At 39.3% G+C, this 24,045-nt stretch overlaps 1 protein-coding gene across 2 annotated transcripts in view; it reads right to left on the reverse strand.

The window, feature by feature from the left end:
* Nucleotides 1-23,398: 23,398 nt before the first annotated feature.
* The window catches only part of MRPL3 (mitochondrial ribosomal protein L3), a 62,459-nt gene continuing 61,812 nt past the window's right edge, over nucleotides 23,399-24,045 (reverse strand). The window contains exon 10 of one of the 2 annotated variants that reach the window (XM_075212439.1): nucleotides 23,399-23,821. In XM_075212439.1, the coding sequence (XP_075068540.1) occupies nucleotides 23,672-23,821 (150 nt within the window). In that variant the 3' untranslated portion in view covers nucleotides 23,399-23,671. The remainder of the gene's footprint in view (nucleotides 23,822-24,045) is intronic. The other variant, XM_075212440.1, reaches the window with a different exon arrangement.

Raw genomic sequence — 24,045 nt, forward strand, 5'->3', positions numbered from 1 at the left:
AAATAAAATATGTTTACATACAAAAGCATAAACCAAGATGGCAGTGACATTAAAAAATAATGGGCATATTCAATTAGAATTCGCAGCTCGCAATTGCGCGCGGCTGCACGGGTTCCGACACCGCAACATCGCGGATTTCTGTGCACACCCCATAGGGCTGCGCACAGAAATCTGTGATGTTGCTTTACCGTAATGGCACTTTATAGGCGCAGCCGCAAATTCTAATTGAATATGCCCCTAAATGTTGCACATGCTCTAACCTCAACGGCAGTCTTTCGCTGGATAGATCCATCCACTTTGGATGATAGATTTACAATAATCTCATGTACAAAGTGCTATATAGAATACTGTTCACCAGCAATCTAAAGTCTTGGAGCAAATTGTTATGGTTCCTACCTGAGCATAGGAAAAGAGGATGTCAGTGGAAGTTAGAGGGAAACACACTCTGGGGCATATTCAATTAGCTTTTGGATTCGCGGTAACGCGCCGAAACAGCCGCGAAACGTAATACACGGTACCGCAATAACGTGGATTAATGCGGTACCGTAATACCCGCAAGAACGCGCACTTTTCGAGGTAACGCGCGTTACCGCGAATCCAAAAGCTAATTGAATATGCCCCTCTGAATGTAAGGCATGGCATATCAGGATGTACATTTACTCCCTAGTTCTGTAAAAGCAGTTAATGTTTGTAGGCCTATGGCTACCTCTTTTTGAATTTTTCTTTTTCTTTTAAATATGTATGCAACCCATTAATGGTACTGTCTTAGGAAAATAGTGGATTCCTTATGCATATTATAGTTTGCAAAATATGCAAATAAGCTCTCTGTTTTTTTCATTTGCTTAATTTCAGGTTTAAATTAACTTGATATTCGCTATTTAGGCAACTTGATTTTTTTCTTATTTGTAATGATCTGCATCTCCCTCTACCACCTTTAGTTAAATAACAATGGATTGAGCAGTTGTTTACATTCATTTTGTAGCATTAATAATAGTATGCCAATGTTGAGATGTAAACAAATGCAAATGTTGCACAGTAGTTTGCAGAATATCTCTCCTTTGTTAAATGGCAGGTATTGAAAACTTTGGGGCCTAGAACACATATTTCCTAGCCTTTAACCTACCTACTCCCATACTGGGTGATTTCACCATTCACATTTAAAACGCTGTCGATTTACTTATTTTGAACTTCATATCCCACCTTCTTTGGTGGACAATCACATGAGCTTGTGTTTTCCCATTTCTGCTCCATCTCTGTATTTTTAACGTGGCTTCCCACTCTCCAGCCACAATTTCCCAATCACACAAATCCACATGCACTCATTTAAATGCTCTCAAACCAATCCACTTCTTATCTTCAGAAAAGCTACTACTTTCTTCTACAACTAGCCTTTTCTGCCTTAATCAGACTGTCTCTTTTTTTTTTTACAACATACTCATTTCAGGCCTAGACAAAACAGCTCCAGCCACCAACCGGAGGGAAATCGTTCTGCAACTTCATTCACTATAAACTTCATTCTTTTCTTCCTATACAACTGCATTTGACTTGGCAAGTAAACCTATTTCACTTCACTAATATTGACCCAGTCTAACCCTTTCCATCTTCAGAGCCCCCATGGCTTTTTCACCTACTACAAAGACAAAATCCACATAATTCAACAGAATATCTCCTCATGCCAGATCCCACACACTCAGGGCCTGATTAAGGGTTCTGGCTGCCCTAGGCTAATACGGCCGCAGCGCCCCCCCCCCCCCCCCCCCCCTCCGAATATATAGGTGTATAGGAACACTCCTGAATATGAATGTTCAGGTGTATTCTCCAGCATTCAAATTTAGACAGATTGTGCCATTGTCTCTTACCTGTTCTTGCTCTTCTCTCTTGCAACTTTGTTATCCTCTCGCTGGCTTCTGGAAAGTTGGCGTCCTTTTTTTAAAATACAAAAATGTATTATAATGCAAACCCTGAATGATTAGGCCCTTTAGTTAAAACAAAACACTCCATTATGGCCAGCTAAAAGTACCCCATTGGACAGGCATATATAAGCAATATCTGAATATTTGTTGTCAATCAAATACAAACCTCTACCAGCCCCATCTCACTAATATTTAGTATTCTAGTGATTGCTGAGACCACCCATGTGACCACCACACAATCATGAGATTCTGCCCCCCAAAGCTGCTCTATTTTTTAAATACCCCCTGCAGCCATTTTCCTTAACCACAACCCCCCCCACAGCCATTTTCCTTAACCCCTGCTGCAGCCATTTTCTTTACCTCCCACCCTGCATCCATCCCCCTTGCAGCTATTTTCCTTACCTCCACTCTGCTAGCTAGCTATCCCCCCCGTCACATCAAAACTCCCCCAGTCACATATATCAGCCCCCCTCCTCTGCCCTCCTTCATACATATCAACCTCTCTACCTCCCTATAGATTTTCATGGCAGCCCCCCCTCCCACCCTATAGATTTGTATGACAGTCCCCCTCTCCCTCCCTATACATATGCATGACAGTCCCCCCTCTCCCTCCCTATAGATATGCAGGGTAGTCCCCCCCCCCTCCCTATAGATATGCAGGGCAGTTCCCCCCCTCCCTATAGATATGCAGGGCAGTTCCCCCCCCCTCCCTATAGATATGCAGGGCAGTTCCCCCCCCCTCCCTATAGATATGCAGGGCAGTTCCCCCCCTCCCTATAGATATGCAGGGCAGTTCCCCCCTTCACTTACCTGTAGTTGTGCCAGCGTCGCTCCTCTCCTCAGATCAGCAGATAGGAAGTGAAGACGTCCTGCTTCCTGTCTGCTGCACAGCAACAGGCAGCCTGGAGATTGGCTGTGTGTTGCTAACCACTGACCACCAATGCTTTTGATCGTCGAGCCCTCCACCCCCCCGCAGCGACCCCCCCTCCCCCGCGGCGACTCCCCGCCTCCCCCACCCCGAAAAAAAAAATGAATGAAGAAAAAAAAAAAAAATAAATTGTTTTTTTTTAAAAAAAAATACCCACAGTGCAGCGCCCCCCGGGACTCAGCGCCCCAGGCTGCAGCCTGGTCAGCCTAGTGGTTGATCAGGCCCTGCACACACTCAACCCAATTTCTCCTATACTGCCCAATCCACCCAGAGTTCATCCTCCCCTACAACCAACATGAAGTCTCTGCACTTATCTCTTCTCAACCTATAACCTAGTTCCTCGACCCTATTTCTTCTCAGCTTCTCTTCTCCCTTCCACAAACTTAATGCCCACCTCTAGCTTTGTCAGGCAGAGAAGCCGCTGAATGCACTGAGAACATCAGCTGGTATTTGCGCCATTGAACTAGGAGGTGCGGAGTCTAACATACCCCTGGACTTCACCAGGGACCCCTGCAAGGAGGTTTGGGCTTAGCTGCAAGGGGTACGCAGGTTGCGGTCCACCTAGACAGATACCAGCGTGGCGAAGAAAGGTCAAGACGGTCCCGGTTAAACCAGCGGAGGCAGGCGGTACAATGATGAGATCCAGAAGCGCAGTCAAGCAGGCCGAGGTCAGGGGTCATGAGAATCCAGAGAATGGTCAGCAAGCCGGGGTCAATAACCAGAACGCAGGAACCAGGAGAATAGGCAGGGAAGCCGAGTCAAAACCAAAAGGATAGGTAACAAGGAATGCTGGAGGAAACAGGGAGACCAAAATGGATACCCGATACTCTGGCACCCTAATGGTGCCAAAGTGAGGCTTAAATAGAGACTGGTTGCAGCTGATGGAATGACATGCAAGAAGCAGGAAGAACATAGCGTCCCGTTGAGGTGCCCATGCGCCCAACAGGAGGAAGTCGGCCGGGGACGCTGCGTGCCTGTTGCCTAGCAACATGACACCCCCGGCCGTAAACGTCAGGTGACCGTCCCCGCTTCGAGGAAGAACAGCGAGGATGGCACCTGACAAGCTCCTCTTCAGCCTCTCCCTTTTACTGGCATATTCCCATCTGTGGCATGATGAGAAACTGCCACACCTTAAAAAGGGATTACCCTTATGGGAGTCAGGAGAAAGTCCCAACCCATTCCTTATAGGGGAGGAGTTTGGGCCTATTTAAAGGCTCAAATGTAGTCTAGTATTTGCTGGTGCTTGGGGATGGTGGAAGTATTCCACCCCTCCACTGAAGAAGTCAATGTACCCTGTACTTTGTGCATAGCTCTTGTTTGCTATTCACATGTGTTGCTGTGATGTGCTGTAGATTCTCACAATACTGCTCCTGTTTGACGCTGAACACAATACATTCTCTGTTAATATTACAGAACATTTTATTTTAATTCTGTATATCCTTTATATTATAGCCATGGAGGAGGTTTCGGCAGCTCTCTACTGGCAGTTTGGTCTACTATTCTAGTGCAATTTGCTCTAGTTCTCCCAAATTTGAATGGTGCATTCTCCAAACTGTTGCTTTAAAATATCTCCACAGGTGTTCTATGCGATTTAGAACTAGACTCAATGCTGACCACTTAAGAACAGTCCAGCATCCCGTCTTGAACACTTTCTGGGTGCTTTTGAAGTGTGTTTGTGGGTTATTGTCTTACTGGAAGACTCATGACCTTCGATGGAGACCCAGTGCAATCAATATTGCCCTCCAAAATGGCCTAGTAATCTACAGATTTCTTGATGCAGCACTGCAATGTCAAAACATCATTGAATATCCTCCATGTTTGACTGTAGGGAAAGTGCTATTTCCTGTGAAAGCTTCAGTTTGCTTTCTGTAAATATATTGATCATATGCTTTACCAAAAAGCTATAATTTGGACTCTTCTGTACACAGTACACTCTCCCAGAATATGTTTAGGCTTGTTTTGGCAAACTCCAGCCTGGTTTTCTTAGGTCACTTTCTCTCGCTCTCTCTCTTTTTCCCAGCAGTTGGGCCCCCCTTTCAATGAGTTGGCGACAGACGGTGTAAGTTGAAACATAACCTGTGCCTGAAGGTCACCTCCAGTCTGTTTGGCAGCTGATAGAGTTGTTTTAAAGTTAGAGTTAAAGTTTAGAGTTAAAATGCAAAATGTGATCTTATTTTCATTTTCTATATTTTGGCTATATAAAGAGACAATTTGGACAAATTACGGTAGGTTAGATATAGAAAAAATATGTTTTCATTTAAACATTAAACCAGACCATAGACTGGTGGGTTTACTTTGATCAAAAAAATTAGTGTGGACAGATTTGCAGACAAGGTCACATGGATGCAAACCAGTCACAAAATGAAATTCGAGAGCTACTTTGAACTATAACTGCAAACAAAATATCCTGGTCTCAGCTGGAAGGGAATAGCAGGGATCTCAGGAACTCCAACGCTCCTTACAAGGGATAAGTGGTACCACCAACAAACAGAAACTCACTTAGAACTCTAGAGGACTAACGCTGGGTACACACTACAGATTTTTCGTACGATAATCAGCTCAACCAGCCGACATATGACCGCTCGTTTGAAAGTTGGGTCAGTGTGTGCAGTGACACAATGGTCTAAAGTCTGCCCAAATGAAAGATTGTCGCCTCATTTGGTTGATCGTACCGTTCAATATTTTAGTTCCAAACTCCCTTTTGTTGTGTTGTGTGCATAAATTTCCGACCGATACACTACAATCCTCTGATACTTCCTCGACCTGGGGCTCTGTTGGAGGCATGTGTATGTAAATTTGTGATGCCTGTACCTGTCTCACGTGGTGCGGTATCCACACATCACTGACTTGTGTTTTGTAAACATGTGTATTGCATTTATCTGGTTGCAGACCATTACACTTGTGTAAAGCATCTATATTGGGAATCCAAATCATATTTACCCTTTATAAACTTATACCTTTATAAACTATTTAACTTATAAAGTTATATTAAACTTTATTAACTAATATTTGTAAAATACCCGGAATAAACCACACTGTGTTGATGCAACAGCTTTATTGCAGGGAAAAGTACAAACATTTTTATTGTAGAATATAACAAGTGAAAAAAATAGTATTACACTTTAAAGGTGCTAGTGGTTTGTGGCAGAACAGTTCAAAACAGCATACACATTTCAACATTATTCTCAAGGTTTTTTATTTTTTTCCTGATGGCGCTTATGTTTCCTTTGATTTCTTTAAAATAATCCTGGAGCTTTAGAACGTTTTTTTCTCCCTCAGAACTTTCATCGGATATGACGATGGTATCTATGAAACAAGGAAATTAAAAATGTTTAGCGTTAAATTTCTATATCTGTAATGAAGTTAACAAAAGTCTTAATCCAACACCACAAATATTCTCATTTGCTCATCTTGCACACTGCTCGAGATCAGTTTGTGTTGTGGTCCCTCTGGCATAAACGCAACAATAGCAGGCTTAACCTCCATAGATTCTAGAAAACAGCTGCCATTTTGGTTATTATAATGGTACAGGTATGTGCCCAAAGCATTTAGTTGTCTACACATGTTCATTGAGATACCTTTGTGTATAACTTCTTTTATATCTTTGTATTCAACAAAACTTTTTCTTGCTTGATAACAGGTGTTACATTAGTGGTATCAGTGGTATCTAAACAGGCCTTCCCACCGTTAATTCTTCTTTCTGACAAAAAAAATCTATGTTACAAATCAGTCGTTTGCATTGCTTCGTGTGAAACTAGAATGAAATACATAAAGTCCTTCAAATGGGTACACTACACGTGCTACTCACTTTTTTTTAATGTTTCTACAAATTCGCACTAGTCTCCTTTCCTCTTTATTTTAAAGGTTCGACCACCTCATCTGAACTTGGAATTTATTTATTTTCTTTCCAAGTTTTTCCTTCAGTAATCACAGTAGTTTTTGCATTATCAGTTTCTTTATATTATTAACTTTTCTGTACTTTCGCTTTTGACAGTCGTACTGGTCCAGTACTTTTACCATCTTCTCCACTTCTCTTGGACTCATTGGCTTTGCTCTTTTAACTGCAGTAAACACTATTTCTTCCTCTTCTAGAGCATCTCCATCCACCACCATCACTTTTTCATAATTTTTGGGGCCTTCCAGCACCATCCCTGACTCTGTCTCCGTCTCCATAGCTCCAACCCCCACTGACACCTTCTCCTCACCTGCCACCTTCTCACGTTTCTCAGCGCCCGACAGGCTTCTCTGTAATTTTATATACTCAGACATGGGCGTTCATTTCTGCTGTGGACCAATCAGCGATGATGCCAGCAGACAATGGAGCATTGTGAGGATACCTATTCGTGTATAATAACCTTTTTTTGTATGGAGATTTTTACCTAGAAGAGAGACAGTTTTGTGTTCTCAGTATAAAGCTGGGTACACACTACAGAACTTTCGACCAACTTTTTTACATGCGATCGATGGCCCGATCGCTCGGTCCATGGACTGCATACACACTAACCTTGTTTAGGACGATAAAGGGAAGAGCGGACGTCCCTTTAGCGACTTTTTACAGCCATGTTGTCGTAAGCAATGACTGTAATTTCGTACTCACTGTTGTGGATCGGTCGCAAGTTTATACACATTACACAGCGGAAACGAGATTGGAACGAAAATATTAAACGATACGACCAACCAAATGAGGAGATAAACGTCTATTTGGGCAGACTTTCGACCATCATGTCACTGCACACACTGACCCGACTTTTGAACGAGCGGTCGTATGTCGGCTGTTTGAGCCGATTATTGGACGAAAACAGTGTAGTGTGTACCCAGCTTTAGTCTTCTCTTTTTAGGGTTTTTTTGGGTGTTAACTCTATGATAACAACTAAACAAACATAAGGAGAAAACAGATTGGGACTATTTGAGGACCTAAGTTCTCAGTCTCAATATTTAAGCTGATAGCATAGTGATTATACTAGATAAGATATATATTGCCATAGAGTTATTAATTAAAATTTTCTATTTGATTCGCCCAGTCATTTATTAAAGTATAGAGTAGTACATTTACAACAAATAAATCAGTTTTAGAATCATTGATATGGTAACTTCTTAATGCAGTTTTTATAGTAAATAAGTGATGTTGTAGAGAAGTATACATAATTATTTGGTGTGATTAGTGTTAAAATTATAAATCCCATTTGCTTCACTTGTTCCAGATAATAAATATCAACTATTTCAAATTGTCCAGATTATGTGGGGATCTCGTGTTGATAATGGTCTTAGACACAGTGGACTGTGGACCAACCTCCAACAAAACTATCTGGGTTCTACACAATGAATTAGGATTATGTGCATTTCTCCTTCTTAATCTCACAATTTGTTGCAAGCAAAAGAAAATATGTCACCCAAGACAGGAAAATTGAGATGGTCAGTCTGTTATACAGACACTCGTTATTTCAAGTTGTCATTATCACTTTTGATAGGCCTGATTTAAAGTGATAACTTTGATCAAAATAAAACCTTTCAAGTGTTTTAATATACATATAAAACCTATTCAATGATCAATTTTAAGTGCAGAAATAAATAAATAAAAATTGAAAAAGTGCTTTGATTAACGCAAACCTCTAGTTGCCTGTGCAGTTACTTTTAGAACAAATCTCCAGTAGGTAATAGATCATTTACGAAGCGTATGTTGTATAGTTTTTGCTTTATTGTTTTGTATTTAACACAGAAAAGTGTCTACAAAGATATATATGATGTAAGCAATGTATGATCCCTTCTGGGTCAACAAACCTCTGAGGATATGCAATCCAGTACATGCACGTACTCTTAAGATAATACATAATTACTGGACCTTAAACATATTTCTCTCAGCAAAAGTAACATAAAAAAAAGAAATAATAACGTTGTAGCATTTCAGCAGTTATCTAATATTAGATATTTTTCTACTTATTGGATGTTTATACGTGAGTGTCTGTGGCCGTTCTTCATTATCTGCATTGTGCAAAAAGATTTATTTATATGACATACTGTATATATGAAATGTCTTATGAAAGTGATTTTACGCATGGTTTTGTAGCCCTATCATGGAGTGGAGAGGGGAATGAATTGACCCAATACCAAAAACTCAGACTAGGGCACAGAAACTTTCAATTTTAAAGAAACTTGGCCTGGGACTCTGAGGAATACAATATTAATTATATTATTTTGATAATCTGAATAATACTTATAGTGTAAAGAGAACATTTAATCATTCACATTTGCCCTGTTGGAGGTTGAATTCTAAGCTCCCTATCACACACAAATACACTAGGTTCCATTGTTAGTCATCAGCCAATTACAAGTATGTATTTGGTCTGTAGGAGGAAACCAGAGCACCAAATGCAAAACAAAGGAAAGAAACGTAAACAAGGAAAGGACACACAAACTCCATACATATAGGGCCCTGGTTGGAACAAATTCTTATCCATGGGTGGTGAGGCAGCATTGCTAACCACTATGCTGCCCTTTGAATCAGTAGGTTTACAGTATATAAAAATATATATATATATATATATATATATATATATATATATATATATATATATATATATATATATATATATAACACATGTTTCTGTCTCTTCATTTGCTGGACAGAGGCACACACATCTATTTTGGAGACTCCATGGATAACCATGTATTTATGGAATGTATATAGAAGCTGCAGTGTAAGGCAACATGGATGAATGGTTTGGGTGGTATCTGGGTAAGATAAATAGGTGTCTTTCACTGCAGATAGATTGGAGTTTAAGTTTAATTGAAAAGGCTTGGAAAAGTTAGATTGAGTAAGACAATGATGACTGTGTGTAGATTGATTGTGTTACATAAGTAGATAATACTGTAATTATTGATGTTTAATATGTATACTGTTTATCTGCAGTGTTTGAATGGAATTGTTGTGGTTATACTGTTTGTGAATGCAGTTACATTATAGTGAATACATAGGGCCTGAGTCATTAAGGCAAAAAAGGAGTACATGTTCTCTGGGACAAACCATGTTTCAATGCAAGGGGTGCAAATTCATTTATTATTTTGCAAATAAGTTAAATACTGGCTGTTTTTTCATCTAACACACAAAAACCTAATACCTTTATTATTACACTGAAATGTAATGTTGATCTAGAACATGCCCTATCCCAACTATTTAATCTGTCCTCACATTTTAAATTTACATCCCCCTCCAATGCAACATGGTTTTGCCCAGGTGAAAATGATATTTCTTTCGTATGCTTTGCTCTCCTTAATGACTCAGGCCCATAGTGTGTAAAGATTTGAAATTACATTTACTGTGAGCTGTTTGAGTTCATGGAAAAGGCTAATGGAGATTGCAAGTACTGTGTAATGGAAGTGTATGGTTACAGGGTAAAGCCTGCTATACTGTTTACAAAAGAATATAACTGAGATCAGGACTCTAAGTATACTGTTTGTAGTGTAAATGTATAGCAAATGATTACATTGTTTTGGGAAGATTTTGGAGGAAGTGGTCAGATTGTTCAGTGTAAAGTTTTGTTAGATTTTTGGTTTAAATGATAGTAATGTGCATGGGAAAGTGAAGAATGTGTACAGATTGCAAATATTTAGTGCATATAATGTTCGTTAGCAGGACTCAGTCTGTTGGTTAGATTAGAATGGTTGTTTTGGAAAAATTTTGCAGAAAGCGATTACATAGGAAAATATTGTGTGGTTTTGGCAAGGATGAAATGACTCCTATGTGAGCCATGTGAGTTGTGCTTTGTTCTGAGCCGTGTGGCCTAGTCTATCCTCCATCTTGCATATCCTCCATCCTGCACACCCCCAATGGCAAATAACACATACACACACACGGAAATCTTATGTACATACATATATACACATAGATAAAGCAGCTGAAGTAGGCAATGCATTGTATTGCAAGTAAAATGTATTATGCTTTCTCCACTATTATATGTGTAAATACTTAAGAATACATATTATCTTTAATGACACCTTTTGGAAATCCTTTCTTGAATAACATATGCACTCTTTCCTGTATTATACTGTGGTAATCAGAGTAAATAGAGTAGTCATTGAAATAGAACTGGGTTTAAACTAGAACCTACCTTTGTGAATGATAATAAATGGTAGTTATTAAATGATCATTACGATATTAACATAGTATATTTGCTTCATCATTAGGCCCTCCTGATAGCAAAGAGCAATAGCAGATATAGACACATATATCTCTCTATACTGTACAACCTGTGGTGAAAGTGAAAATTTATAAGTGCTGGTATGGAACTTTCACTTTGAAATGGAGAGCCAGGAGCTTGGGGGCACCTAGGCCCCCCTGAAGATTTAGGGGTTTTGATAGAGTGAAATAAATGTTACATGCATTTTAACACTATATAGTATAATATAAAAAATAATAAATTATGCAAGTCTATCTACCCTGTGTCCCCCACATATCCTGAATTACCATTCCTCTGTTTACCTCCCCCTCTCCCTCATATTACCATAATGAGGGCCGCTGAGAGGGGGGGGGGGTACATTTTACCCTGGCCCGGCCATGCCATGCCATTTTTTTTACAAATTTTTCTTGCAATCTTTCTTATTTTTTTTTTCCGCAGGGGGGAGTCCATCTCATTCGTTGGTGGGGGGAGCTGGAAGGAAAAAAATATATATACTCATGTGATCGCGGCACCGGCGTCCCTCCTCTCCTCTTTCTCTGCTCCATTCACACTGACTGTCGGGCTTGACATCATCAAGTCACGCGCGACAGTCAGTGAGGAGCGCCGCAGACTGGACCAAACAAGAAGAAAGAAAAGAAGACAGAAGAGAAGACAGAAGAAAAGACAAGACAGAAGAGAAGACAGAAGAAAAGACAAGACAGAAGAGAAGACAGAAGAAAAGACAAGACAGAAGAGAAGACAGAAGAAAAGACAAGACAGAAGAGAAGACAGAAGAAAAGACAAGACAGAAGAGAAGAGAAGAGAAGACAGAAGAGAAGAGAAGACAGAAGAGAAGAGAAGACAGAAGAGAAGAGAAGACAGAAGAGAAGAGAAGACAGAAGAGAAGAGAAGAAAAGAAGCTACAAAAGGTAAGTAAAGAAACGGAGAGGCAAGGGGAGGAAAACAGAAAGGGACAATGCTATAAAGAAGGGGGGAGAGAGGCACAGAGTATAAAAGAAGGGGGAGAGAGGCACAGAGTGAAAAAGAAGGGAGGAAAGCAGCATGGAGGGCGCAGTGTGAGCATAAGGGTGCACAGTATAGTTGTGATGAAGGTGCACAGTAATGTGTGTGTAATGGCAAAGGGGCTTGTTGCAATGTAGTGAGGTAGGTGGTTGCTAATTAATGGGTGCTATTTTGTTTGTAGGGTGATGGTGAGGCAATTTAATAGTGGGGACTATTAATTTTAAGATGGGGTGGTTTGGGAGCTATTGAATGTGGGGGTGAGTTTGGGGAGAATGAGGTCTATTTATTAAATGTGATTATGAATTATTTAATGGCAGTGAAGGTTGCGGGAGATAGGTATTGCTGGGGCTGTTTGCAGGAGGGGAAATAGGTTTATTTATTATATGTGAGTACTATTATTTTAATGTTGGGGCTGGAGGAAGGCCTAATTATTAATTGTGGGTGCTATTGATTTATCACTGGGGCTGGTTGTAATTTTCTAAATGTAGCCATTTTTTTCCCCAAACAGGTCCTCCAACATTCCAGGATCCAGACAAGCCACAACTAAAGAAACCAGCAGCCACAGGTGGTGAAAGTGAGAAGAACAGGTTGGAGAGAGCAGCAGAGTGTGTGGAATGTCGTGATTCTAGTTGGAACAATGCCAATTTTGGGTGAGTGTTGTGCCCAATGTAAGGTGGAGGCCAAGACTGAACTCTTTCTGTACACACTGCATTCTTTCTATACTACACTGTGGTTTTAGATGTCCTGAAAGTCAGGAGTGCTTGGACATATGTCACGCTCCGGTGAATTCAGGACCTAGTGATTTTGATGTGCTAGCCATGCCCCCAATTGTATGACCACATCCCTGAAAAATTTAGCGTCAGCGCAATTTTTTTAAGCTTACGCGACTATGAGGGGGGTCCCATGAATTTGTTATACCGGGGCCCTGAGATTTTCTTGGCAGCCCTGACCATAATATAATAAAACTTTCCAAAATATCTTCCCTTTATCTTACATGTAACCCTTATTTGTTTCCATTCTCTGTTCCGATAAACCCCTGCTTTCATTGCAAGCATCCCCCCCTCTCCCAGCTCTCCCCTGAGCCTCACATCCTGTTTCTCTTGCTCCTCCCTATCTATCCCCGTTCCTGCACCTATTCTCACTAGTGAATTCAGACTTTTGCTCCTCCATCATCACACTGCACACTCCTCACCAGACTGCAGCCTCCTCCATCACACTGTCCACCTCCGTTCTTTACTTACCTTCTTTTCTTCTGTCTTTTCTTCAGTGTTCTGGCTCCTCTCTGCGCCGCTTCTCACGAACAGTGTCGGCACCTAGTAATATTTTTACTGGACTGGTGGACAAGTGGTGAAGGCAGGTGGAGCAGAGCGTCTCTCAGGCATGGCTCTCCCCCCTGCCTTGCTTACCCCACTCACCACATTCCGCCAGCCTTGGCTGCTTGTAAGAAAGTAGAGTGAAGAAGTACTGGTCTGTTATACTGGTGTATACCGCCCCACTTCGTGCTCTGGGTACAACATTTTGTTACCATAATATATACTTTAACATGCCAACCGTTATAATAAAAATAAGGTCATACAGTAAGTAGCAAATATCACCTTACATTAAAATAGTCTCTTATTTTAGAAAGCATTTTAGATTAAGTTCATCATTCAAACCTTTTGGATACAATTTAATTACTTTGTCTATCCAAAATGCTTTTCTTTTGAGTTTTTAAAATAATTCACCCTTGAAGTGGGAATCTGACCTCTTCCAAGAATGGTTAACATAACTGAGAAATATTACATTTACTATTGAGAAAAGGATACCTGAAAACCAAAATTACTATGCATTTTTGGAGCTAATATAAATATTTGCAACAGGATTGATAACCTAAAATGGGTGAAACAAATGTGTAGTAATTTAGAGAAAATAGAGCAATGGACTAAAGTGTGGCATGTTAACTTTAATACATCAAAATATTAAATAACATACACGCACATCAAACTCAAAATCTAAAAGCAAAATAGAGAATGAATGGTATAAAGTCAACAGCAACAAAGAAAATGGACCATGCAGTTATAGTTTCAGATGACATTAAGGTAAGGAAGCAGTATAGTCATGCAGAGGCGAAAAACAGTAGAATACTCGGTTGTATAGAAAGAGCTATTTGTAGCAGGAAGAGGAAGATATCGGTACTTTATAGGTTAATTGTAAGACCAACCCTCGAGTACAGCGTACTCCAAAAATACATTCATAAAATAGAAAAAAAATATCAGAGGTCTACCAAAATGGTGCAGTGGCTGCATAACAGAACTAGCAAGAAGATACTTTAAGAGCTGAACATGTACAGATTAGAAGAAAGAATGGACAGATATGAAATATAATAATAGTATACAGGAAGGCTGTATTTTTACAAAGAAGAGGGGAGTCTCTTTGTAATTGGAGGAAGAATGACAGGTAAGATGGAGAGTCTCCAGCGGTGGCTACTTATAGAGCAAAAGAATTAAAAAATGTACGGTACAAATGCATTGCTATTGTTTAGATGCAAACACAATATAAAAAAAACAACCCACCCCAAAAAAAAAAAAAGTAAAAAGTAAATGTTATACGTGATTCTTATTACTCCTCTGCTAGTAAACCCCAACAACCACCTAGTGGGTGACATTAGATCACAGATATGCAAAGAGGCTACTTGGTCATCCCTGCACATCTCTATAAACCACTATAGTCTAGATATCCTTGGTTCTAAGTAGGCAGCACCTTGTGGATCTTAAGTACTGCATAAGATGGTTACAAAAGCTGCTCTAAATGCTATAGAAACGTTTGTACTGCCAAAGATGTAAAGAAACAAATGTTACCAAAACGTTCATTACCTTGATTCAAAAGGCATTAGAATGTAGTCAGGCTCTCTAACAAAATTATTAGAATTATTACTTTAAACATAATTAAAAAAATTATAGTATAAAAAAAAAAAAATGAGTATAATGGATCTTGAATGTTTCATTTTTCAGCCACAAATTAAACACAAGTATGGTGGAGTATAGGAGTGGTTTTATAAAATGTTTTTTGTTTTTTTAACTATTAAATGTCCAACCAGGTCAAGAGGAGACATTTCAATGCATTTTTTTTGCTTATTTCAATATTGTTACTCATGACCATATGAAAACAAAGTTATTCAATTTTTTTACTGCAAATATTAAATTCCAAAATAAACAATGTTAAATGTGTGAGGAAAGCATTAGCTATTTGTCTGAAAAAACATAAGATATGCATATAAAATTAATGACACTGGAAAAAGTAACAGTCACTGAATAGCATTGTGAGATGGCAATAGCTGAAATCATGGAGATCAGATGCTTGGTCTTCCTCAGCTCCTTCCTGCTTTGAGTCCTAAATCCTTTTTTCTGCTTTATGCACCGTCAGCCCCAGATCTTATTGTCTGCTTTATGCTCCACAGAGCTTCACCCAGGGCTGTAGCTGTTAATAAGTAAGAGTGAAGCTCAACTGGGCACAGAACAGAGAATAAGTCGAAACTCTATCTTATTCATTGCACAGTGCAGCTGACTTCAGCTCCGCACAACAGTAAGAGATCACATGGTGAAAAAAGCAAATCCAAGAACAAAGGCGGGACGTGCAATCGGCACCACATGGTCTCCCTTCTTCCGCCACAGGAAAGGCTGCTTGATTCCTAATCTGAACCGTGGTTTGGAATGCACGTGGGATCTATTGTAAGGACACGTGTTGTCTCCTTCTTGGATTAAATATACTTTTTTGATTTATTGACGATATTTAGATTAATGCAAGGCACTTTCTGAAATTAAGGGGGCCGCATATGTGACCCTTGAACTGTATAAAACATTGATTGCTATGTGTTACAGCACATTTTTGCTACTAGTTAAGTATTACGGTTAATGTTATTATTAAGTGTATTCGTTAAACATGTGTATTTATTAGACTTACTAGCATTAGAAAACAGGTAAAATACTATTTTTATTCAATGCATGTTTTGGCATGTATACCCCTCCTGACATAGAGTGAACAATTAGGCAAATATTGTAACAGGTTGGTTTTGGCAAAAATCTTAATTTTGTTTCCAGTTAAAACATCCTCTAAAGATGTCTATCATAATCTTATAAAACACTGCAGGAAAAGTTGAAATCAAATGATAGATGCACAGAATGTGAACACTGTAGGTTAAAGGATCTCACTTTTATTATGCATCTCTTCTTGCTTTTATATTGCTACCAAATACAGTGGATATTATTATTATTATCGTTTATTTATGAGGCGCCACAAAAGGTCCACAGCGCCGTACATAGAGCAAGGGACAACAGTACAGGGTAACAGTACACTATTATCATCATCTTTTATTTATGAGGCACTACAAAGGGTCCGCAGCATCATACATAGATGTTGGGATAACAGTACAGGGTGACAATACATAGCATACAATACATGACATACATGGTAGTACAAATCAAAGTGCAGTAAGAGCAAAGTGCAAAATATAGACAAAGTGCAATATCTATAAACAAGTACCAATTTAGCAGAGAGGAGTGCACAGGGCAAAGAGGTTAATGAGAAATCCAATATACAGATAGGAAAAGCATATTCCAATGTACAGATAGCAAGGGAAGGAGAGAGGTGGGCCTGTGCCCAGTAGAGTGGGCAACACTTACAGGATCAGGGCAGAGATGGAGAATAGGAGGCACGGGAAAGGAGAAAAGGTGGGTACAGGAAAGAAGATGCGGATGGCTAAGGAACAAGAGGAGGAGGACACAAGGAAAGAGGGCCCTGCTCAAGGGAGTTTACAATCGAAAGGTGAGGGGTAGACTGACAGGAGACACAGGGTGGGAAGATGGGGTGAGGGACGAGAACACCGACGGAGAGTATCAATGAGTAAGAAAGAGGGACGAGGTATAGAAATTTTAGCTAGAGAGAGAGATGAGGATTGGAATAGGGCAGCGTTAGGTGAAGGAAGGGTAGGCTAGCCTGAACAGGTGGCTTTTAGGGAGCATTTGAAGTCTGACATGCTAGGTGAAAACCTGATACAATGGGGAGAACATTCCAGAGAAGGGGGCAGCACAGGCATTACAAAGTGCAAATAAGGTGCAAACACAGGGGAGTGGCAGTCTCTGTAATCAAACATAATGATAAAGTAAGGGAAGCAATTAAAAATTTGAATTAAGGACGCATAATAATCTTTATCAAAGGTTACAGAACCTGCAGTTTTTTCTTTAATACCCAAGAAAAAAGTAATCCAACTCATATTTACTGGTTATTTAGCTGTCATCTGAAAATACACAGTAACAAGGAGCACTATAGATGGGAAAAACAAATTTAACACGTTTCCATATAAACAACATATCTGGTGGTGCCCTACTGACGATTAACCTTTTTAAATGTAAACATGGTTTGTATGGCGCTCCTAAACAACCCCACCCCCCATCTTATGACCTAGAGCTGTAAATGTCAATTTAGTTTCATTTCTAGAGCACTGTGCACATTGCAGGACAAGTTTGAACAGTGTGTGTGATTTTGCATTATCTAGAGCTTTTACATGTTCTGTTTTTATCACAATAATTCTCCTTTTTCCACCTCACAGTACTTATTTTCCCAAAACTGAGACTCCTAAACCACCCAAATTAACAGGATATGTAGGAACATGTTATAACAACAGATTTACCTAAATATAAGTACGGGGTGAATTTAACAACCTGAGCAAACTTTAGGTAACTTGGGCACCTGTTTTTTTTTTTCAAAATTATGTAAGAATTTCACAGAAAACGCCCTTAATGCCACCATGAGACATCACTAGGAATTTATTCCCATCCTGGTATCTTGCATGGGAAAGTTGAATCAGCTATATCATACAAAATGAAGGCATGGACCTAATAGATCCAGTTCACATTGGTCCTATTAATAATAAAAATAGGGAGGCCTACTTGAGTCCTGATGGTCTCTCCTGGAAAATAAAATACTGTAAAAACTCTCATACCCTCCCCCAGCCGTATATAGACTGATGTCCATCTCGGATGCCATGCAGGTGTGGGGTAGAGTTCCTTAGATCGCATGAGTATTTTACACTCCCATCTCGTAATCTCTCTCTTCAAGCGGTCTCCAAACTTATCCCGGGTTTGAATCTCGCCAATTGGAAAACCTTTCCTGCGTGGGGTCTCCCTTTGTTTTGACTTTCCTTCTTGCTTACCCCTTTTTTTTTTTCCTGTACCCCATTCATGTTTGAAAAGTTCCAATACAAATTATTGATGTAAAAAAACAAAACAAACAAAAAAACAAAACAAAACTCTTATACCTGTTTCAGTACATATCGCTTCATTGATCTGAGATAAATATTTAACATTTTTTGGATTGCTCTACGTAAAAATCTGGAAACATCATTTTTGTCAGTTTTCTTTTGGCTATTGGACATAACTGACAAAGCTAAATATTTCAGTATGTTACCAAAATAAAACCCTCTAAACAATATAAAATTTACCTGTGCAGATTATGACATATAGGGGCATAATCAAATGTTGGCGTTACAGCCAAAAGTAACGCACCCTTCGCACTATTACCTACATTACGGTAATAGTGCGTGTAAATACTGTTAGTACGGTACATTTCTCGCTGGATTTCAGCTCGCGGCTCAGGGAGCTGCGAGCAGAAATCTGGCTTACTATTTATTACCGTAATACCGGTAATAGTTTTTCCGCGGCGGAAACCGCAGACAATTGAATATGTACCATAAAAGTGATTCGCCACACGTTGAACTTGGACCTGATTGTAGTGGTGTAAACTCCCTCTAGTCTTAAAGGCTTTTTCTAAACTCATTTACAAGTTGTAAATTAACTAAAAAATAAATAAATCAGAAAACAAACAACAGTTCCATTTACAGGTTTACAGCAAAGAATAGCGGGTACTTATTTGAAGCTGGATCTCGCCAATGTATGTTTGTAGGACAAAACAACAAAAAGGTTCTCTCTCACATGCATAGTAGGAAACTTTAGTAAATAGGTCTCATTTAGATGCCTGCTCAGGGCTGTATTTCTCATGAAGAGGGAAGTGTAAATCTAGGGCAGCACTGCTTAAATGACATGAGAGAAATGGATTTAGATTTATTTATTTTTTTCTTATCCTTTCCTGATAGTTGGTCTATATATGATCCACCCATTTATCCAGTTTAAATGATGGAGGAGATGGTGTTGGGAGATCAGAACATGAACAATTACTGATTTAGTATTCATTTATTCGCAATGGCCTAAAGCAGAACAAACTGTAATATATACCCTTGTTTGTAGCCTCAGGACAACTATATGAAATGAAATAAAATTGCTGCTTGGAAGTGACTGATAAGTTATTGATGCTCAGAATGCCAAGGGTTTGCTGGAATCATCTGACATTTCTCCACATTATCTGGTTACCGATCAATCAGTCACTACCTGGTAAACAGCAATGTCCTTGCATCAAGTTTGAAGAACCAAGGGGTTGTATAGAGTAGAGCTGTGTCCTATTTAGGATGTCACATCTGTCAAGCTGACTCTAGCATTGTGGTTATTGTACTTTAGATTACATCCCTGTAATGTGGATGTTTTAAATGCCTGGTAACCAGATATCCTGCTAACATGATGGAGGTGCATGGTTTTGTTAGAACCACTGGTCTTTAGCTGGGAAAGTCACTCTAAATACCCAGAGTGTCGATATCCCTGGAACTTGCATTATTGTAACAGGTTATATTAACGTGAGAACAGAACTTAGAAAACCAGCACTATATCTTAATCTATTATATCTTCTTTTTACTACCAACCACTGCATTGTTTCTCAAGGGGGTATTGCCAACCCCTAATCAAAACAAGTACATAGAAAACAAAACCAGCAGCTGTGGTATGGACAGTATATCTAATTAAATGAATACAAAAATAATTTTAAAATACTACGCATGGTTTAGATACCTTTTGATTCAATAATGGCATAAAATACAATTCTAAGGAATTGACATGTTTAATATAATAAAACCACCATACACTTATTCAAATTGTAGTATTCGAAAAACTATACAGTCCTATTAGGAACTCTCCCCGGTTAGTTTTGTTAGAACAGTTGTCCCCAAATGCTGCTAATATGTCATATGGACAGCATTTGTTAGGACTTGGGACTCTATCATCTACAGAATATCAGCAGTTTTACCCTTGTAATGAGCGCAGGCTTAATCCTTTAAGATATTTTTACTTACTCAGTCCATTGATTCCTTCGACTCATCAAGCAGGAAGGATCTGTTATTACTATGATAAATGTGTCATTGCTAAATGCTGCAATTATTCCAGCTACAGGAGATCACCGTTTAGGTTGGCCCATTTCACCAGCTACTTTTTCATCCACATGCCACACCCTTAACTAGTAAAAATAGGACAAAAAGCCTGAGCTAAAATATTAAAGCGATTCAGGGTAATAACTTTTAGTGGAATTCAAAACATGTCTTTTCAAAAAGCTAGATCATATTAAAAGAGGAAAAGAACAGAGATAAAGAAGCCACTAGCCAAGGACATCAGACGTGCCTCTGGTACTTCTGCTACAGAGCTCTCTCACCATACGTGCATCTCAGTTGGACTCTAACCCCATCACCATTTAAATTTTTGTCATTGCATAAAGTGTAGTAAAACATTTTCAATGGTCGGCAACACAGAACAGGTTCTCCAGGGCAGAATCAAGAGGGGCCAACATTCAAAGTAATTAAAATAAAATCCCTGTCATTGAATAAACATCTCACATAATTACCATATTTCCCCATGTATAAGGCGCTCCTATGTATAAGATGCACCTTAATTTTGGCCCTGAAATTTGAAAAAAAAAATAAAAATATTATGGTAGCTGTCAAAAAAGGCAGGGAGAGTGTAATGGTCGGCTGCTCCGATTGTGATCAGAGCAGCCGGGGAGCACACTCTCCCTGCAATCGCCGTCCCCCCGCTGCCACTGTGACTCTGTCCTCCTCCTCTTGGATCCCCGCTGCCACTCTGCCTGTCCCCTCCTCCTGGATCCCCCCCCCCTCCACTGCCCCTGTAACACTGCCCTCCCCTCTGCATCACCGCTACCCCTGTATAAGACGCACGCAGGTTTTAGACCCAAAATTTTTGGGGAAAAGGTGCGTCTTATACATGGGGGAATACGGTAAACATTAACACTAAACTGAACTAACATTACAACCTGGTCAAATTCAGGGTGAGGGACCCCCTACAGATTAGGGTCTAAAACCAACCCAACCATTAGCAATATGGATTGTTACTTTCCCTACTTGTACACATGTGTTAAGAGTAGATTGAGTAGTGAAGCTACATAGTTAGGAGTCATTCATTTGTTTTTGTGGCTGTAAACATGCTGTCTGTTAGGGAGAATAAAGTTTGGTTCATTAATTTTTAGAAACACAAGGCGAGGAGAAAATAAATAAAACAAATCCCTCTACTTCAATCTGGGTCAAGGTAATTAAATACACACATGAATTACTAAAGAACATTTCTGCATCCCTGTGGAAAAAGTAGGGTGCCCGGCGTACTGAAAATAAAGTTAAAGTAATTTCGGTATTCACTCTCCCCAGTTTAAGTTATAACAGTAAAACATACACAAATATTAGCAGTGTCAAGAATCATTGCAACGGTTCTTAAATGTTATCTGGTAAGTTTTACTAGGTACTGCTGTAAAACTATACCATGCCAACTAACAGAGCTATTGTCACTTGAGTTCCTAAACTACTCGCTCCCCAGAGACCAACTGCATATTTCATGGGAAATACCAGTCAGCTGGAAGCATGATTTTACCCAAAAAGACTGGAAATTGGGGGCCTGATGACATGTGGCCAGTACCAATCAAGAGAAAACTAGGCCAGTACCAATCGAGAGATTTTGTTATCCAAATAGCATCCTTGTGGGAAGCCCAATATAGCGGGAATCAGAGAGTTGTGGTAAAAGGTGACAGGAGTCCTTCTACTTGGACAGTACGGACCAGGAGTTACAGCTGTTTGCGGACCATCGTAGCGATTGCATTTCTTAAATCTCCATGGATTTAATCAATTTGTCATCTGGCCAAAAGTGGAAAGACTTCAAGCTTGGTTCCTTCCTTGCTAGTAGAGGAGGGAATATCATGGCTCAACAGCCAGGACAGCACTCCGGGAGAATGACGACTATAAGCTCATTCATAATAGGGTTATACATTAGGCATTTGGTGCAGTGAGCCCCTGGGAATTGCATTGGGAATAGCTGTAATCAATGTAGTTTCACAGTAAAAGTACATTTTGCTTTACCCAACTGTTTGCTTGATCTTTTAAGACGCTAAGTTTACTGGGAATTCCAGGGTTGCCTCCGGGTAAGCCAACCAGCTGGTGCAGTAAGAGAGCTTAACATTAACACAGTATCATAAAAATCCCACACCAGCCGTCATACACAAAATAATGACATATGGTAGCAGGGTTCTGGTTCCACATATCACTTGTGTGGCTCATGCACTGCAACTACAAAGCAGTAATCTTTGGCTTCTTGGATAATATACGCTATGCTAACATGGGGTAATTGTACACTATATATTGCTGTTTTAAAGAGACTAAACATGTAATTTGTGAGAAATATTGGTGACAAGTAGAAATGCAATTACAGAAGTATTGTATTCCTGTTTCCAACTTGCAATGGGTCTTTTGGACAGCTACTTAATTGCTACAATTTATTTTAAGTCTCTTTATATGGAATGTTGGCAACTCATGTGGGATAAAATTAAAATTTTGCTCTTGCAAGTTACTGGGATTAGCATATGACTGGATGGGTGCCATAGCTAGCTAGTCATGACAGACTGTTCACCCTCACACACTTTTCTTTCAGAAATGGTACCCAATCAAATTCAGTACTCAGTAGCTTCAGTACTCGGTAAGCTTACCATGGGAGTGGATTTTTTTTGTCAATTTAGATTAGAATAACCTTGCATGAAAAAAAAAAGTAAATTTCCATACGTGAATTGAAATGGTCCAACCCAGTAGAGATCACAGTGTCTATGCCTAATGCAAAGTAACACCATTTCTTTACAATGAGAATCTACCGGGTCAAACTACCTCATATTTACTGTGCTATTAGCATCAATAAAGAGAGAAACTGGTTATTTTAATTTATATAACAAATATTAAACAAAACATACAAGGATAATGTTCCATAAAAACTTACTGAGGGCTATTTACTAATATTGCTCAAAATTGAAAATCAGCACTAAACCATATCGACCAATCAGCAGCAAGGTTGGATCTGTTTAGTGCAAGAAAGAGATGGAAAGGTCGGACTGTTTTATACCGGTTTAGTGCAAATTAGTAACTAACACTCAACATCTGTTGGATAGTAGAACTGCATCTAACTGATCAAATGGTGAAGAAAGCAAAACAATATCAAATAGTCTTTATTCCATAAGAACTTTGAAAAATCATTAACAAAGCTAACATACTTTGTTGACAAAGGCTTTAAAGGGATCCACAAGATCCATACAAACATTCTGCAGACCCCATCTAAATGGCACCTTATAATGAAACTTGTTAATATCCTTCAAAATAATACAGCAGCATAAAAGGAAACCCTCTGACAACATGATATATTTTATAGTACTATATGCACAGTTATCGGATGACAACACCCTTATGAATGTAGATGTCAGAAAAACTAAGTGTATTTGACAGAGGGTTCATTGAACTGGAATAGATCGTCATCGTAAAGGTCTTCTGGCAACTCTTCATCTCCATCAGCGAAAAATGTAGGGAATGGAAGCTTTTCAAAGCCTTTTTGTTTAACAGCAAGTTTTGTGTCTGTGACCTAGAAAACAGAGTGAAAAGGACAGATATTATTTGTTTACTGGATAATTCCTATTGGAGAGATCTCTTCCTCATACTTGTGTAGCTTAAACACACTACATACCTATTAGTTTGCTAAAGCCTTATAAGATAGATCACAAATAAAAGTAAAAGGCTGATTCATTAAGAAACTTAGGCAAGAAATTTCTTACTTAAGTCTCCTGGACAAAACCATGAAAGGCTTGA

This window comes from Mixophyes fleayi, chromosome 5, assembly GCF_038048845.1.
Source record: "Mixophyes fleayi isolate aMixFle1 chromosome 5, aMixFle1.hap1, whole genome shotgun sequence".
Lineage (NCBI taxonomy): Eukaryota > Metazoa > Chordata > Amphibia > Anura > Limnodynastidae > Mixophyes > Mixophyes fleayi.